The sequence below is a fragment of the Falco rusticolus genome, chromosome 15 (genome assembly GCF_015220075.1).
Source record: "Falco rusticolus isolate bFalRus1 chromosome 15, bFalRus1.pri, whole genome shotgun sequence".
NCBI lineage: Eukaryota > Metazoa > Chordata > Aves > Falconiformes > Falconidae > Falco > Falco rusticolus.
In genome coordinates, this window is record NC_051201.1 from 5,835,352 (window position 1) to 5,852,249 (window position 16,898).

At 37.7% G+C, this 16,898-nt stretch overlaps 1 protein-coding gene and 1 long non-coding RNA gene across 3 annotated transcripts in view; one reads left to right on the top strand and one right to left on the bottom strand.

The window, feature by feature from the left end:
- LOC119157825 overlaps window positions 1-16,898 on the top strand; it is a 93,030-nt gene that overhangs the window by 45,313 nt on the left and 30,819 nt on the right. The window contains exons 1-2 of one of the 2 annotated variants that reach the window (XR_005107680.1): window positions 1,564-4,507; window positions 11,762-11,898. This is a non-coding gene — a long non-coding RNA (uncharacterized LOC119157825). Of the gene's footprint in view, window positions 1-1,563; window positions 4,508-11,761; window positions 11,899-16,898 lie in introns of those variants that run through there. The other variant, XR_005107679.1, reaches the window with a different exon arrangement.
- Window positions 1-16,898, bottom strand: part of CDYL2 (chromodomain Y like 2) — a 61,148-nt gene that overhangs the window by 6,333 nt on the left and 37,917 nt on the right. The window contains exons 3-6 of the mRNA XM_037409126.1: window positions 13,382-13,599; window positions 6,210-6,382; window positions 1,347-1,557; window positions 474-617 (exon numbers count right to left, since the gene is read on the bottom strand). Of these exons, the coding sequence (XP_037265023.1) occupies window positions 474-617; window positions 1,347-1,557; window positions 6,210-6,382; window positions 13,382-13,599 (746 nt within the window). The remainder of the gene's footprint in view (window positions 1-473; window positions 618-1,346; window positions 1,558-6,209; window positions 6,383-13,381; window positions 13,600-16,898) is intronic.

Below are 16,898 nucleotides of genomic sequence, written 5' to 3' on the forward strand. Positions count from 1 at the left end.
AGCTGGCACTATCCTACCCTTCTGGTGCACTGTGCAGAACATGTTGCAGAATCAGGAACTATGCAGGTGCAAAAAAGAGAAGTGAGACTCAGCTGCAACACAGTAGGCCAGGACAATGGAAAGGCAAATACATTTTCTTACTGGCCCTGCAGAGATTTCCCAGCACAGTTACATAGCTTCAGATTCTTCCACCTTCATGAGGGAAACCTGTGCTTAAACCATCTTTCAAAATCTGGGGCAAGGAGGTTCCACTCATGTTGAATACTTGTAAAGATGGGGAAAGGAAGTAATCCTCCCTGCCCCTGAAAAACAAGAAACTCCACGACCTCACTGATCCCTACCGAGATTTTCTGTGTTAGCCTTCTCTCACAGGTATGGTTGTGGAAACTGAGGACCCACCATGTGATAAGCCTTGGGAACACACTTTACCTCTGTGAAATGTAATTTAATTACAAAGGAGTTTGATTTCTTACCACTGCACTGCAGGATGCCATTTCTTTCACTCGTAGCATCACTTCTTGGCTAAATGTTGTTGGCCAAAATACTTGTGACACTAGTCCTCTGCTGCAGGCTTCCTGTGCTGTCAGCTTTCTCCCACAGAACAACATTTCATTTGCCTGTGAAACCAAAAGATTACTTGTGATCTTGGGTTATAATTACCTTAAAAAATTTCCATAGTTGTCTGCTATTTTCAAAATTAAATTTACAAATGGTCTCTTGTATCTTTCCATGCTGCAAAACACTTTAAAAGGAGTTTCAGTAGCTATTTAAGGATTGTGCAGGTGGCCAGAGCACAGCATGGATTTCATTTAAGAGAAATGTGCTGGCATGCATGATGAATCTGTATTGCTGATTTTACAAGAGTAACTGTCAGTGATACTGTGCCAAGAGTCATGGAACCTAGTATGAAATATTTTGTGGGGCAAATTCTGCTTTGTTATACTGGCCAAAACTAAGCAACCTTACTGGAATTATTATGGATTGCCTTTAGAGAGCAGAGAGCAGTATCTTGGTCAGTTACTGCACAATCCTAACACAATACAGACAAGCACTCTGCAACATTATTCCACTAATGCATTTCTTCCCTTTTCTAGCATGACCTTGACAATGTTTGCTTTTTTCAACCTGTGTTCAATCTTTTTGGTGTATAGCAGGTGTAATATATTGAATTCTGAGGTCATTTTGTGATTAAAAAATTGGATGGGATTAGATGAACGTTCCACAGGGTTAATTTCCATCCATGGCAATTAAGAGAAACAGTTGTTTTCTGTCTTACTTTTTAAAGAGAGAAAGAAGAGCATGAGTTTAAGAAAAGTTCTTCAGCAATTTGAGGTGGAAAACCTTACCAGTGCAACACCCAGAATTTGTGGGAATGTGTATGATGAGCAGCCAGCTGGAGTGAGTCGGATTGTTGCGTATGGTGTCTGAAACCATGCCTTCTCACTTGCCCAAACGATATCACATAGTGGTAAAATAGAAGCTCCTAACCCAAGAGCAGGGCCGTTGATAGCAACCACAATTGGCTTCTTAAACTGAATAAAAGCTTTTACAAAATCCCTAAAATAAAAAATAGAAGAAAGATCTTGAATACAGAAGAAACACTTAGATAGATACCCAAGCTTAAAGTACTTAATCTGAAAACAAATTAGAACCACAGATGAACACAATAAATACCACGGCCCAGTTTTATGAGGTTAGAATTGCAAGATGCTTTCTAGTTTGCACATGGAAAATTTTGCTCGTATTTAGTCATTTAATCTCTCCAAGTAGCTGGGTTATTAAATAGTTTTGTATATGTTGTATATGAACTGATTAATTGGAATGCACTGATTCTTGTACTTTTTGCAGAATGGTTTGTTTAGGTTTGGTTTTAGTTCTGGACCAGTAACTCATTGTACACATAGCGCTTCTCAGTTTGCTCCACAATGGCTACTGTGGATTCTGATGATCTGGTTTGGCTAACTCGATGAACATACTGTGGCGTGACAGACAGGAAGCTCACAGGTGGATTACTGGATATTTATTTTGTTCCAAAAAGTTCTCTTAAGATCCTGGGTCAAAGGTTACTGCAAGTCCCATCAATGGATTGGGAGATCGTAAACATTTATGGCACACCAGCGGAAAGAACAAGACCTACAAAGGGGAGTCAGAGGGAGAGAGAAATGTTTGAACAGGGCAAGACTTAACGTGAGTGATCTGTTGGGCCTTCGTTGCAACGTCTTCGGCAAAGATGTAACAAAGTAAATGCCCTTGGGTGCCCGTAACAGTAAACGTGAAGCCAGGGGAAATAACAGGGAAGCAAACGTGATTGGATTCATCTGGATGAATGAATTAGAACATGATAAATTCGGTGCAATGAGAAGCTATTTTAAATAAGTTACCTACCAGCAACTGTGGAAAGACATCTGTTGAACAGAACAGCCTATACACCAATTAGGAAAAAGCATGAGTGTAATTGGGGGCAAATTATGGGCTCCAGCAGCTCAGTGTGCAGCAGTATATGGAGGCAAACGAAATGCTCAATTACTTTAGAAAAGAGACATGTATAAATCAAATTCAAAACAAAATAAGAGGTTCTGTTCCTGCACTAGGTATTTGTTAGATCCAGAGTGCATCTTTGCTGACAGAGTTTAGTAAAGAACATGTTGTCAAATGTGCCCTTTGATGAGCTGCAGGTCTCCCACTGAGGTTAAAAAGAGCCAGACTTCTGTACCTGAGAACAGGAGGTGTGCCGTGCAGGTCAGAGTGCCGACTTGGCAAAAAATGGAGAACATCCTGAAGAGAAGTATTTTATTGGACTGAAGTGCAAGGGCATTGGCTATATTTTAAATGAAAATGAAGAGTCTGAGGTGACCCAGCATTAAATGTTCAATGAATGAGTTCTGTTTTTCAGGCTGTCTAGTAATGAGTTGAGTTTTGACCATGGGAAAATAAGAGGCTCGTGGGAATTGATGCCATTCTGTTCACACAGTGAGTAATAAACCAGAATATCAGCAGTCAGACAAAGAGAGCGAAGTAAGTAACATTGTATTTGTCTCTTCAAGACCATTTCTTTCTAGAGGATAGCGGGGTTAAAGAGAATTGTGGTTCATTTTTGTTTGCAGAAGCAATGCTGTTCCCTTATCTCATTATTTCTTCGGTTGTTTATGGTTGATTAATGACTGTGGATCACTACACCTGATTAATTCCAGAATTCTGAGAATGTTCATGGTTGAGCAATTAAGCCTTCCAAGTAGAACTACAGATGGGAACAGGGATGTGATGAATGATAGGTAAAAGAACAAACTATGCATAAATGGTGGCAGCAGATCTGAGGACCATGTGGAGGCAGAAGAAAACAGCATTATGGGGAAAAGCAGGAAGCACGTGGTGATAAATGGGACTGGAAGTGAATATGGAAAAGCAATTAGGGATGTGGAGAGGAAACGGTTAGATGATGGAGAGGAAGAACAAAGCAGAACACATTAATGGAGGGGAGGTGTTCAAAGAAATGTGAAGTCTTCATGAGTGAGGAGGGAAGGGAGGACCTGGAGATGGGGGGAGAGTGGAACAGAACACTGAGAAGACACAATGAGTCTCTGTCATGAGGGAAGGATGAGGAGCACAGAGGACGGTACAATGGATGGGTATGGGACATGCCACCTGCAGGATGGAGTGGAAGGCTACAAATTTGGGAGCTTACGAGGGGAACAAATGTCTGCATTTGGTCTACAGAACCTGCAGTGTCCAGCACTTAGCTGTGTTCCCTGTTTGGTACGTTATTTGTTTCAGTGAGTTGTCTTTGTACCTGGAACCTGGCACGTTTCTGTTTCTCTGAATTTCTCGCAGCAGTTCCTGGCCTAGAAGCTCCTTGTTCCACTTCAAGGCAGTTCTTTGGAAAGGACTTAAAATTGTAACTATTTGCAAAGTACAGCCAGAAGCTCAAAGACAGGAAAAAGTGTCCCATGCAGAAGGCTTCTTGTTTTGCTAGAGGGTATCTGGGAAGCTGACCAGCAGATACACTTCGGGATGCTCAGATACCTCTGCGTTGTTGCAGAGGTCTTGCTGCAGGTCGGGGCTTTTAAGTACATCAAAGGCTATAAAGAAGTTGAGCAAGTCAGGTCGTCCTTCTTTGTTTTCTTCTGAGCACATCCAGAATTTTATGTATCCGATGATGTGAGACAGATGCCGGGAGTGCCTTCCACCGAGTTTCTTGATTGCAGGGCTCCGTAGGCCACGTGCACAGCTGCAGTGCAGTCTGTCCGTCCGCCCTTTCCCTGCTCCCGGAGTGCAATGCCGGACACACGCCTGGATGATGGCAGCTCAGGCCGATGGATCTATGTCCAGTACCTGGAGAGAAGCTACAGCGTCACACATCCGTTAGCTGCAAGCCCCAAAGGCAGCGGATAAGGACGGAGGCCGAAAGAATAAATCATTCGCATGAGATGAGACTTGACGGATATTTAAACTTCAGTTTTAACTTGTGACCAGTATACGAGATCCACACTTCAGAAAGTGGAAAGACACGGTAATCAAAGTTTTAATTTCATTTTGATACAAGTCTAATGATGTAAAGCAGTGGAAGCAGAGATCTGTTCATGTGTTTTAGGACATCCTAACCACTGAAAAAGCGAAGTGTACATTTTTTTCTACTCTTATTACGGTATATTTTCCATGAGTTGAGTCCTTTGTTCACAGAAAGCACAGAGAGTGCTAAATGGAAAACGTAGAGTATTGTTTCCAGAAGTACAATAAAAATCTTATTTCCAGTGGGCCTGAAGCCGACATTCTTGACAAGGAGCAGTACACTGTACCAGTATTTCAAGAGTGCTCTGTGAGCCCAAGGATGGAAAAACTGAGTGTCATAGTCTGGCTTATACTCATGTAAATGTTGAATTGGTAAGTACACCTGTGTATTAAATGTGTGTAGATAAACGTATACATATATAACAATACCTATCTACACATTATTTACATGAATAATATTAAAATTGTATCTTCTAATGGAGTGTGAGTGTGCACATGTTTTCAAACAAGAATACTGATTTTCTTCTGTCACATTTTTTTTTTGTTCCACGTTATTAAAAATCCCTTACGTTAAAAAAATATAATAAATCAGGATGTGTCCTTCAAAGGGTTTTTCTTTTTTTTAAATATCACTACATGATACTCAAGCATAGCTAGGGTCTTAAAAACATGTCATAATTTATTATGTTTAAGAGGTGCATTTTAAATTCTTTCAAAATAATTGCTACTTTGAGAATTTCAGAAGTATTAAACTGAGAATCCAAACTGATCTGCAGTAGTTGTAACAAAGATAATTGGTGATTAATACAAATAATGTAATAAGTAGAGCTGATCTTATGTTATATTAATATAGAAAAAATATTGATCTGTTGTAAAACAAATTCTGTAATATTTGTTCATAGAATTGTTACATAAAATTTTAAAGCTCTCAGAAGAAGAATACTTATTTTTAGGAATTGGGGGGGGAAGGGACCAAACCCTCTCCTGGTACACCGGTGAAATACCATTGGCTTTAATGGGGTAATGTTGATTTATACTGGAAAATCTGCCAGATATGTATAAAGTATACCTTGTGGATAATGGAAATATTTGGTGATGTATTGTGCAGATTGATTTGTAGACTGCATGTCATAAACCCTGGATTTCTATTAAGATAATGTGATATATACAAGGAAAGTCACATTTTAGTTATGAAAATAAAACTACATTTACATATATATTAAGTAATTTAAATTTAAGAAAAAGAGTGGAGACCCTTCTAATAAAGTTCTGAAATACAGTGGCAGACTGCTATTTCAACAGAATATGAGTAAGCCATGGATTCCCATTTGTACTGAAATTCATTAAAATGATGAACATTAAAACAAGTAAAATATCTGCTTTTCAGGAACCACTGTAGAACATGACAATAGCTAATTAGGAAAAAGAACAACAAAGTTGTATTTGAATTTGGAGGAATGATTTGAAATATTAAATACAGAGAACTGGAATAAAATAAATCCCTATGGATATTAGCATTGGAATAAATGTGCTTTCTTTTCTAGTAAGGAAAGGTCCAAGGTTCTTCTTACTAAATAAATTTGTAGGACTGTAATTAGAATGCAATCAACACTTAAATATACAACATTTTTGGACCTGATAAATATCTTTATAATCACACACTGCATTTCATAATTTAGAGATCATAGGTAAGCTTGGGTCACCTTATAGCTTCTGCAATCCTAGTGCTTTCCTTTCTTCTGTCATTGGATAACCTGCCAATTAAATATGAGTAATCTAGGCCACTACAGAATACACTTCCCACTGCGCTGAGAAGTAAGAGTTTACTGTCATCAGCTGATGCATTGCACAATGCTCTCCGAACTTCCTTCATGATCTGTGGATAAAGAAAAGTAAACAATTCGACATGCATGCCGTTGCAATATCATTTCCCTAGTTTTACAAACCTTATTGATTTTGAGAGACTTAAATTTTGGGCACTATTAATACTTACATCAATTATATGTATTTATATAATTTTAATATACTTAGAATGGTAACACTGAGAGTTTACAAAATATTTTATATTTGGAAGTGCTTTGTGGATGCTTACTAATTCAAAAGGTTTTTAGGAGTCGGCTGTTCTATGGGCAATTCTAGCCAGCATATGATTTTTGGTTTCAATTTAATAATTTCAAATATCACTTTTTTATTTTCATCGTGTATATTCAGTGTACATCACTGCATCCTCAGTAACACAGTTATCACAACAACAGCCTATTAACCTCAACAGATTGTAAGCAAAATCTACAAACCCCAGTTTTCAGTTCTTCAACTACTTTGGTTTATATGACTTCAACCACAGCAAAGCAGGACAAGAGGACATCATATACATCAACATGACAAACATATTATTCATTTTTCTATGCTCAGTGATATCGTTAAAGTCTACAAATGTTAAAGCAAAAAAGCCACTTGAAAGAGACATTTTGCCTCTGATTTACAACTGGATCAAACTATTAATTGCACCATAAATCAAACCTAATCAAAATCTGTATAGAATTGAGCTGCTGGTATTATAAGAAAATGGCCCTTCACCCGAGCAGAGAATCGTTTCCCTAATAATTTTTAAAAGGAAATATTATTAATTCCTGATGGGTAACTTCATGTTTGGTCACAATTCAGTGTAGATTGTAAGCTGTAATTCATTTCAGCTGTTTCAGCTTCCCCTCTTCTCTTTAGTGATTTGTTCCTCACTTCAAGGGCTGTGATTTCATCTGGTGTGACACCTCCCATGCTTAAACATACTCATGTGTCAAAGTATTTCCTATAGACAGGGTTCTGTTGAGTCACATTTTTCTCTTTTGTACTGAAAGATTTGCTGTTAGTGTAAATTTAGGTAAAAGCAAAATGTGGCTGGGGGATTAAATATGGTTTTGACATGAGAGAAACCCAAGATTTTTAGCTTGTGATTGTTTTCGTTCACTACTTTCTGTTTCCAAAAATTCTTCAGATCTCTGAAGTGCCCTATTTAAGAAGTGTCCCTAAATACAGAACAGAAGTTTTGTTTATACCATTCTAGGTAGCCTTTTATTTGAAATCCTGTGGTTTGTGAGACCAGGCTTGAGCTTGCATATTCAAACCATGCAGTGCAACACTACCTGTGTGTTTTCCATATGTGTTTGCATAAAAAATGGTTGTTACTGGCTGCTGAGACCAAGACATGAGAAAGCAGGTGGTGAACTTTTCGATGCTTCACTTTTACAAGTGCACTTCAGAATGCCTGTAATACAGAGTATGTGACAGTGGGTGGAAGTGAAGTAATTAAAAGCAGCAGAATTTGGAAGTATATTTGAAATTCTTCTGCAGGTACAAAAATGTCATCAGTGATTTTAGGAGTACTGTTCATTCTCAGAGTCTCAGAGGCTGTCTCTGTCCTCGGTAAAAACATAGCAAACCTGCACATTTTGTAAACGGGAAACAATGGAAATAAACCCCTAAAGCCTCTGTTCAAAGTTAAAAAAGAAACTTCTGAAGGTGGTGGATGTTAGAATAAGAAAAAGATACAGTATTTTGATTTTCTTAGTTCCATGGGGATACAAGATTGTCCTCTTAGTTTATTTTAAATGTTCTCAAAATCTGCTTTTTCTTAGGGAGGATGTATAAATAATATCAGGGAATACCAGTCAAACTTTTTTATACAATATGAGGAGTGTTGCTTTAAATATGATGCCATGGTATAATACTCCATTCTGCAAGTTTCTTTACCATTCCCCTTTCTCCAGTGATATCTGCATATGTACCTACTCTTTCATGTTACCACTGCTACCCTTCAAACGCATCATTACCATGACAAACCTGTCTCTTTTTTATCTTATCCCTCACTGATTTGGATGGCTAAAGCCATCGAAAAGCACACCAAACTTTTAAGCAGAGGTTATACTACTTGTAGGAAAAAACAAGATTCTGCTATCACTGTTTTTCCAATGTTTTGAAGAGGGTGACATTAAAAGTCCGTTATTAGGAATCGATTTCTCAGCTATGGTTGAAAATGGGAAGGCTTTGACAGTATTTCAGATATTATTTTTGAGCAGGAGTGGAAATTTAGTTCCACTGCTCCACTGGTTTCTAGCAAAATAAAACAGTATCAGAAACCATGAAACGATAATGTATCGGTGTTGTCAGGCTCCAAAGAGCTATTTTTTTTTTTTAATATTTGTGAACTAACTTTGTCATCCAAAGGTACTCAGAGGCTCATTGGAATACACCAGTGCCAGCCAAGTCAATTCTCACTCCCTTGTTCTATGCAATGATTCTTTTGCTGGTGCAGACCAAAATTCACTTGGTCACCTTGTCACTCAGCACAGTTGTAGCCAACCCGCTGTCCACTGTTGCTTCCAAATGTCTTGGTGTCACGCCTTTCCTCATTGATTATCTGGGTATGGGTATTTCTCTACAGGTGTTTATACGCTTATAGAAAAGCTACTAACAATAAAATAAAAATTAAAAAGATGCTTTGTCTGTAGGGCTGCAGAACTGTATTAAACTGCAGTACTGTAAAGTAAATATAATTTTGGTTCAGAGCACAAATTTCCATTTAATGCAGTAGTGAATTCCGTTTGCAAATACAGAGATACTATGTGTCCTTAGTTACAGTTCTTTGTCAGATTCCATACTCTTTTTCTCTCTTCCACAACCCTTAAACCTTCCCTCATTTTGGTACAACTGTGGCATTTGTCCAATTAAATTTTACTTTCTCTAGTGGACCAGATCTAATATTACTATTTGCAGGGCTCCACTGCAGTATTCTCCAGTTCCATGCTTTTTTAAATTAGCTTTTTCATGGTCTTTTAGTTAATTTTCAGTTGTGGGGACAGTATTTCTATTCCAGTGCGTTTGACTAAAATTTCTGAGGAAGCATTTACAAAACAGAATGGGCCAGTTATTTAGCTCATGATAATCAAATTACAAATTTAGAACAGGCCTAATGCTTCACTTACTGTTTTATTGAAACCCAAATATATAATAAAATTATCACTTGCTCCAAAGTTGCTTATTTTTCTAATCCTGTCAAGAAAATAAGCTGGTTCGTTCTTTAACAGGACACCTTATATTGCAAAATACACATAAAATGTTTTAAAACTTCATTAAACTTCTAAGAGCTTATTTTAATGCCTTTCACTGGATGTAGGAAATTTTAAAAGGCATTTGGTGCCCTTTGCTTTTAATATTGCTTACATTCTGGGGAAGTCAGAGAGCTGGGAATTGATCACAGTAATTACACAAAGTGTCTTGAACAGAAGTCACTTGTTCATATAAATAGAAATAGTAGTTTAAAAAGGTAACTTCTCTGAATCTCTGTTGATATTCTTAAAGGTAAATAATCTGTAAATATTAATTACAGTAAAACAGAATTTTAAAGCCATTCAGTTGTTCTTAGAATGTCTTCCACACTTGCCCATTTTTACATAAATGTGCTTTTTGTTACTTACTGACTTTGTGCAAGCAGATTCTGTTTGATAAAGGACGGACTTGGGAACCTATAAGGCTGGCTTCAGGCAGAACTGGCCAAGACCCACAGTTTATCTTTGTATGAGAGCAAAAGTACAGATAGCAGTAAACTTGTACCTGCCTTTTTTTTTTTTTTTTTTTTCTCTTTAAGTTAGGAAAAGTTGTAAGTGGAAAAACTGAAAGCAACCCAGTGCTCCAAAATGCGCCTGGCAGAACTTCAAACCCTGTAATTCTCACGGCTGGAAATTTGAAACCTGGTTCTTTTGTATAAGAAGTGTACTTGAAGTAGTTGTATAGGTCCTCAATGGAAACATTAGCTGTTTAGGGAATGTTTTGCTTTTATTTCAGAGTAATATTAATTCCTAGCTCCATTAATAGTATAAAGTAAAACCAGTGGATGGATCCATTTAATCTTAAATTTAAAACAGAATTTGGATCCTTGAAATGTTCTGAGTTAAAACAGCAGCAGCAGCATTCGAGAACAAATTTCAGAAGCAGCAAAGGACCCATGAGAGAAAACGCCCTAATGGAATTTACAATGATGAAATATTTTACCTATCTATTTTTAAAATGAATTTTAAAAGTAGCAAGCCTAAGCCACTGGAATAAAAACAAGCTGTGCTGTTTAGTGACACTGGCTTGGAAGTTTTATAAGGTCTTGTAAAACATAAGAAAGAATTTCTATAGTGCCCTGAACATTTTTGTAGAAAAACCTCCATTAGTACAGTGGCACTCAGCCAAGTTCAATCAGTGCAAATGGTGCTGGAAGGCGCATCAGCACATTTCATGCCAAAATCGCCTGCATAAACCCACAGGTGTGATGTGGCTACCAAAAAACATAGGATGAAGATTCAGGTAGACTTCTCAAGTGTTTCTTTTTGGTATAAATAAGTTCTTTGTTATGTTAATTAAATTGGCATAAATAGCAGAGGCCAATGGTTGAACGAAACTATTAAATTTTATCTGAAGATTAAGATAAAGCACAAAGGGCTGTTTAGGGGTGAGAGTGATTTTGTATAAACTTAATTTTGTAATGATGGCAGGCAGCGCACACCTTTTGGTTTTTTCCTAACATAGATGGCTGAGAATAACCAGACCACTATTTTAACCACACCAAGTAGACCTGTTCTGAATAAATTAATCATTTACTATTTGGCAAACATAATTTACTGAATGTTTAATAAAGCTCAAAGTCAGCATTTCTTTTGACAAAGTGAAACACACTTTCTTCATTCTGTAGGAATTTCATATTTGTACTTTCTATTCACTGGTGATAAAAGGCATCAAAACTGACAAAGTTGTAAATGTCCCTAAAATACTCTGTCAGTTTGTCTCACCTATGGCTATGGGTGACAAACTGCAGGAACAAGGCATTCAACATAGTCCTTTCAGTTCCTTGGATTTTTAGCTGTAATTGCCAGCAAGGATGTGGAATTGCCAATATTGGAGGTGCTGGGTTTTGTGGTGTGAATGATCATGGGCAGCAGCCTGGAGCGAGGCCAAAGAAGTTGTTTCATGTTTGCCAGCAAGCAGCCTTTGGAGGGCAAGAGCTTTCAATTGCTCTCAGCCTGGATGAGTTTTAAACAGACAATCTCAGTGTGGAGAACTCATTACCTTGATTAATTCCTGACCATCCAGATCCTGGTCAGTAATGTGGTTTTCTAAAATGTATTTTTGAGTAAGCTTCAGTAAAGGTTCTAGAAATAGTCTATACTGGTGATGCAAGAAAAGAACTGTTATATGCTTATCATTTATTCTTCCACAGAGGTGGGTTCCCAGCATATTGGAAGTTTTCAAAGAATGAAACGGATTGGCTTGGCTGACCTGAAGAACCTGAATTAATTCACTGGTTAGAGCATTTGAACACTGCTGATGCGGAACAGCACAGCCAGCAACGTAAAGGTATGTCTGTTCACCCTGAGCATAGTAAGGCCTTGATTTTATACTTTTTCAGGCCCTTGAGCTCTTCAGTTAAATTACCTGCAGGGTCAATTAGTGGTAATTAATACATGGATGGAATGATGGATTTCAGGTAATTGAATGTGTTTTAAGGAATTGGTATTAAAAGCAGGTGTTTGGTGTTCTGTGTTAATTTACAAGACAGTCCTTTTAAATATTATATAGTTTTAAAACTAGGAGTGATAAATGTATGTACCATCAGTTTTAACTATTTAGTATCATTCTGTGTATTAATGTCCATGTGTAGGTGTGCATTTGGGAAGGGGAGTCAAATTTAGGGCCCATCATACCTGACCGTGGTTTTATCTGACGCTCATTACATGTAATTAATTTCAAAGTTACTCAGTTTCTTACTGAATGAAATAGTTCCTCAAAGCTACAATCTACTTTTCCCTCAGATGGTGCTCAAACTGATATTTCATACGTTCTTATGTTGAAGTTACTGTGTAAGACAGAGCTGCACTGGCGTGTCTGCAGGGCAGAAAAAGGCAGAGATCTGCCACACTGTGGGCAGCTCGTGGCGGAACTCTGCCTGCAGGATGCTCCGACAGGCAAAACTGGGGCCGGGAGGCAGCTCCTGGTGCTTCCTCTCTGGTCTATGGTAGCCCCTTTCCATCAGGCCAGTAGTGCCCATGTGGAACAGGGCTCAGGCATGTTCTCTGCTCTCCAGGACATGCATCCTGATGCAGGCATTTATTGACACCCCTTTTGTTCTGACATGGGAAAGGTATACCAGGGTATTGCCGTCCACTATGCTGGGATCACAGAGAATGGAAGGAAAAGCTTCTCAGCCCTTCCAGCGACTCATGTATGTACTGGAGTAGTACAAGCTACGAGTCCAAGTCTGACCTTAAGTGTATGATGTTTGGAACAAGGGAATTCATCAATATAATCTATATGTTGCACAACTAAGCAATTCAGCTGAGAACAGAGCCCCTAATTGGTTAAGGTTTCATAAATAAGGACTCATAAAGTGATTCAGAGAAAAAGCAATTAGGGATCAAGATGTACTTTTAGAATTACTGTCTCGGGATATAGCCTGAAATTCTCCATATGCAACAACTGGAGCACTGTTTAAATTAATAAAATGAAAGGGACCAGATTTCTCCTAAGGATAGTAATATCAGTAACTTCAACATGTGAAAAACTGACTCACACAATCCATGCTGGAAATACCGATTCTGCCATTCCTTTCTTTACTTCTAATTTTCAGTTTCAGACATGTAAATTAAAAATTAATTTCTATTGCATTCTTTTTGACAGGAATCCCAAGTGTGAAAAAGCTAGATATATCTGAACTCTATATTTCTTTTCTAAGAAAATCAGTTAGGAAAAAAAATACATAAAATCCAGTTCAAGTGTAGTGTTTCCAAGATAACCCACACATTAGGATGGCTTTCTTTGGCTTTTATGGCTACATGCTTACCTCTGGGGTCAGTGCATTGTTATCTGAAGTCTGACTCGACAGCAAAATATGTGTGAAACCATCTTCTTTCCGGACTACAATGTCCCTGAACCGGCAGTTACTTTCGTTTTGACGCACACTGTATCTCAGTCTCTTATCAAAGACATAATCTTTCTCTCCATCCAGTTTCCTTTTCACAGTGCTGTGTAGATTCAAGCTTCCATTGGCCAGAGAAGAACCTTTCAGATGGAAAGAATCAAAGCACAATTATGTCTATGCCTTCAAAGAAATAGAGTGATACTTTCTAGCTCAGTATTTACAACAGCCTCTATGTGATAAATTTGGTAAATCAGAAATATGCCTGGCTAGCCAAATTTGGCCTCAAGCCATCCTTCCTATTCTATATTCCAACACGCAGTACTTTTTCTTCTTTGATCAGACAACCTCTAGATCTAATGAACTGTAGCACGTAGGACTGGTACTCCTAATGGGATCAGTTTTGCTTTGAAGATGAAAACAACTGCACCGCAGTCTTTCACATGCATTTGGGGTGATCCATGAATTCATAGGAAGGTTCTGATTCAGCTTTGGAAAAACTTGACATGACAGGTTTATTCCAAATCCCATCTTTTGAAGTTACATTTTCTTCCTTTTATGGTGACCAGAAAGTCATGACCAGATTCCAAGGACAACGTGACTACACACCTGGTGCACACCTCTATGTGACAGTAAGTCAGGGGAGTTCTTACTAAGCTGCCACAACTGGCATTTTCTTCCACGTATCCTTGTGGCTGGTGTTAGAAGTAGCAGTTAGCTGTCCCCTGCTCTGATCCCGAGCGTCTGCGCATTACCTTTTACAGGAACAGTAATTACTGCCTTTTGACAAACAGGTATGATATTAATATTGGACTTTGTACATAGGAAATAGTAATGCTGATGCCATTTTGGAGGCTATCCAGCTTAGGAAAGAAAGGGAACTGACATGATACAGTTCCTCCTTAAAAACAAATGAGGCTAAAAGTATGTCAGTTTTAAAAGACGGTTTATTCTGACTTACACTGTGTATGAACTGTAAACTATTACTTTGTTTATATTTACAGTTCTTCTGTAATAGGCAATATATTATGATTGGTAACAATGCTGAGCCAGAATGGTGGAAATATCTGTACAAGATTTTTATGCAATACTCCTTTTCTAATTGCAGATGTTTCACACTATTGCCATTGAAAGTAAAGCAGAGACAGGCTCCTGAGGAACAGAGATTAAAGTCACTCTGTTCATTGGAATAGTTTCCAAATCTGTTTTTTGTTTAAATAGACATGAGCCCACAATACGGTGTATTTAAGAAAGGCCAAGAAAGAGCTGAATGAAAACACCTTTGTTTGTTCTGTTCTTTACTCCTGCCAAAGCTGACCTGTTCCAGCTTCTGGTATCAAATAGCCAGGAATTTTTAAAGGGCAGATGACATGACTATTAGAACATAGATTTAAATTGTATCGTTTAAATGACCACTATCCAATTAAAAGTGCTCTGTTGGAACAGAATTGAATGGTGAATTCGTAACAGATTATTCTCCAAACCAAAACCACTTACCTTCACTCTGGATTAGCTATGTTTCTACTTAACGTTTATGCTGGTAACTGAATTTCCTGATACCCCACAGCTGGAAGTGACCTGTAGGATTGTTCATAGTGTGTGAAATGCCTGTATATATACCCTGCAGTTACGATACATAATGTTAAGATATATAGAGTGCTTAATAGTATTTAACTGGTGCGTCATTGGGCCTTGTCATGTAATGTGTGCATGCGTGTACACATATATCTATGTGTACAAACACACAGAAATGCATGTTTGTTAAAAAGTCAGCTATTTCAGTCAATCATAAACCTCTTTTTATGTTAAATTAAGAGATACCTAAAGCATCACCTTATTATATTGAATGGAGGATTCAACTGGTGCAATGCAAACACTGACAAATTACATTAGATCATCAATTTGAAAAGAAGTAATTTGAAGCCAGCAGAATTTGAAATTTGTTTTCTTGACAAGATTTATCTACAAGTGCAGAAATTACCATGTGCTTGTATCTTAAAAATTATGAATAAGGTTTTGCAACTGCATATATTTTGACATGTATTCTTACAAACAAAAATCAACTTAAGAAATTACTAATGGAAAACTAGTGTCATTGGGAATAATACACTGCAACAAATTACTTATTTGACTGAGACAGACTTTTAAATATTACATTTTTATCTATTCAGTCCTTACTATGTTGCTTGACCCAGCAATAAACTACTAAGATGTGAAGAGTTCAGTCTCACAAAAAAGTGCAAAAAGCTTACAAAATCAGAGGCACAAATGAACATTGAATGGAAGAAGTGTCAGACTACCTGTACTGATTATCAACCTAGTGTTGAAGATTATGCCTCATCTATTTTAAATACAGATGCTAAGAGAATAGCAGAAGATTAATTCACACAAATTATCAAGCTCAACAAAAAGCCTCATAGTAATAATTTTGTTTATGTTTTTGTTGTATTCCTTTGTTTGAATAATGTATCCAGGATGTAAATTAAATACATGATGTAAGAAACTAAAGATCTTACCACTATATTTTAACTATCTGCACGCCAGCAGACATAAATTTAACCAGAGGAAAGATCTAAATTACATATAAGAGAAACAGAAACGGAAAAGTGTAATTTCCAAGAATAGATGATTAACAGAGCAACATATAGCGGGTAAATTGTTGTTTCAGTAGTATATACAGCACAGCCCTGTAATCTTGTTTAATCTGATAAACTGGAAAAAATGATCAGCAAAATCTAAAGACAACACTCATGTGAAACCAGGCCAATTTTGCATGCCCGCTGCATGGATGTAATGGAGCTACTGAAGCTTTGCTCTGGAGCCACCAAAGCACCCAGATTTTCTCTGCATGAGGGTTAATAGTTAGCACCTGCTTAATGCACACAAGGGTAACACTGCCTTAATATATCAAGATGAAAAATGACTGTGACGTAGGAAAAAAGAGACATTCTCAAAGCAATCTTGCTGCATGTAAAACAAATGAAGGATGTCACAAATTACGTAAGCTTACAGTACCTCTAAATGTGGTTTACTGGCTTAGTAGTGAGTATTTGATGCTCAGTCTAAGTACAAAAAGAAAGCAGAAGGGGAGAAAATACTTCTTCCTTAGTGGGAGTTTAATTATCACCTTGTTTTTAATCAGCACTTTCAATATTTTTTAAGGGAACTTGAGATATTCCCAGACCACTGGTGCATCTATTAATCATCCTCCAGGAATGGCAGTAAAGGATGCTACTTAAGGAGAAAATGCAAACTGGGCCACTTTCTGCAGTCTGCCCTAGTATCATCCCTAAGTGTTGTATAGGAATATGAGAGGCTTCAACCTTCCTGTTTCCTTCGGTATTTGCTTGTGGACCTTTTCAAGGCTTTCTCTAATCCCCTTTTGAGCCTGTTGATGCTGCCTGTCTCCACAGCTTCCTATGGTATGAGTTGGAGAAGTTGT